The 1,823-nt window shown below is 30.0% G+C and overlaps 1 protein-coding gene across 1 annotated transcript in view; it reads left to right on the forward strand.

Moving 5' to 3' along the window:
• The first annotated feature begins 973 nt into the window (after nucleotides 1-973).
• pyurf (PIGY upstream open reading frame) overlaps nucleotides 974-1,823 on the forward strand; it is a 1,544-nt gene continuing 694 nt past the window's right edge. The window contains exon 1 of the mRNA XM_016456715.1: nucleotides 974-1,285. Coding sequence (XP_016312201.1) covers nucleotides 1,104-1,285 — 182 coding nt within the window. The 5' untranslated portion in view covers nucleotides 974-1,103. The remainder of the gene's footprint in view (nucleotides 1,286-1,823) is intronic.

A 1,823-nucleotide genomic window follows, 5' to 3' on the forward strand; every position in this document is an offset into this window, starting at 1 on the left:
GCAAAGTAAAGTTTTTTGTTTTTTCAGTGCTGCAAGAGCTGGTAGGTTTTTTTAAACACACAGTTCAGTGGCGACATCTGCTGTTCAGGAGTAATCTCTTCAGCTTCTCCGGTTCGTTTTCTATTTTACGATGCTTTAGGCAAGAGAGCCACACACTGCTTTCAATATATTATTTCGTTTAATGAGGCATAAAATGTCATAATTCTATCCAATAAATCTATTTCAAATGCTTAAATGGATTCCTCTCACTATGATTCCTTGGAACCAACACGTTATTTCTATAATTATTTATTTCTCTTGATATAATCAGTATTAATGCAGTCTGTAGTGAACCCTTAATTTAATTTAGTAGTGTGACATAATTCCACTATTACACTTTTTTTTTTCTTGTGCATCACATGCAATTCTTGGTCTTCTTCTTTAGATCTAGTTTAGATTATTAGTTTACATATATTACGAAACTCTTTTATTATTCGTTTTTCATTATTATCGATGCAGATAAAAAGAATAATAATTATTTATATAATATCTATGAATAATGAATAATAATAATAAAATGCGTGTGATGCAAAAGAAAAACAGTGTCATTATATGACAATTGTTGTTAGTTATTTGTCTTAAACTTAAATTAATGGCTCGCTGCCAGCTGAAATAGCCTATTATTGTTATTTTTATCAGTAACAATAGCTTAGTAGTAGTTTATATTATTCATTTACGTTTTTTGTATTATTACTTTAATTTTTTATTATTATTTTGATCAATGCAATAATAGCCTACATGTCATTATGGTGGTTAATTATGTCTGTCCTAACACCTAAATGAATTATTTATTTCAAAATATCTGCATCCATTTTCTTGCTAAAGAGTGTTCTTTGTCCTGTGCAGACCATGTAAAATCAGATATATTAATATTTTTGTAATTAATTATATTTCTGTTCAAACTAATATATAGAACAATTTGCCACCGGAACCATCTCACGAATGTAAAAGATCAGGGGACACGTTTACAAACGCGCCTAGTTCAGCGCTTCCGGTTCACTGTTGGCGTCTGTCAAACGGGTGAAACAAGTTTCGTTTTTTTATCCATACAGCTGTCTTCGGATATGTCTCATGCATTGAGGACACTTGCCACTGGAGTGTTTAGCGTGCAGAGATCTGTGAGCGCCGTGAAGATCCGAGGACAACAGCGCAGCCGCAGCGATGCAGTGAAGGACAGCCAGAGTCAGCCGTTTGATGAGTCTCTGCTTGAGTTTCTTGTGTGTCCACTGTCCAAAAAACCCCTGAGGTGTGATTGTTCATCATGCATAATATTATTACCTTATGATGGCACGTAACTTACAGTAGTTATATAGCAGTGATGATCTCATATAACACCAGTTGATACATTTCCATTACTACTGACAAACATCATAGTTATTTATTTATTTATTTATTTTTATCATTTATTACTTTTTTTATTTTTTTTATAAATGAATAAAAACGTTTACTATTATCATAAATGTTATTATAATTTTGCATTAAAATTAAACTAATTTTAAAATCTACTTTCAAAAAGAGAAGCAAAATGTTACAGAATTACACATTGCAAAGCATTCTGCTTTATATGAAGATTTCATTAATTTAGTATGGGTGTTGTAGTAATTGAATTAATACTGTATTATTTTTTTGTAACTTTTTTCATAAACTTTTCATACATTTTGTAAGGGATGTTCAGATTATGATTATCAATAATACTAATACATACATTTTCTTCTGACAAATAAGGCACTTTTTAAAAATGTTTTATTATATATAATTTGCTTATACATATATATAAATAATAT

This window comes from Sinocyclocheilus anshuiensis, unplaced genomic scaffold (genome assembly GCF_001515605.1).
Source record: "Sinocyclocheilus anshuiensis isolate Anshui unplaced genomic scaffold, SAMN03320099.WGS_v1.1 scaffold840, whole genome shotgun sequence".
NCBI classification, from domain to species: domain Eukaryota; kingdom Metazoa; phylum Chordata; class Actinopteri; order Cypriniformes; family Cyprinidae; genus Sinocyclocheilus; species Sinocyclocheilus anshuiensis.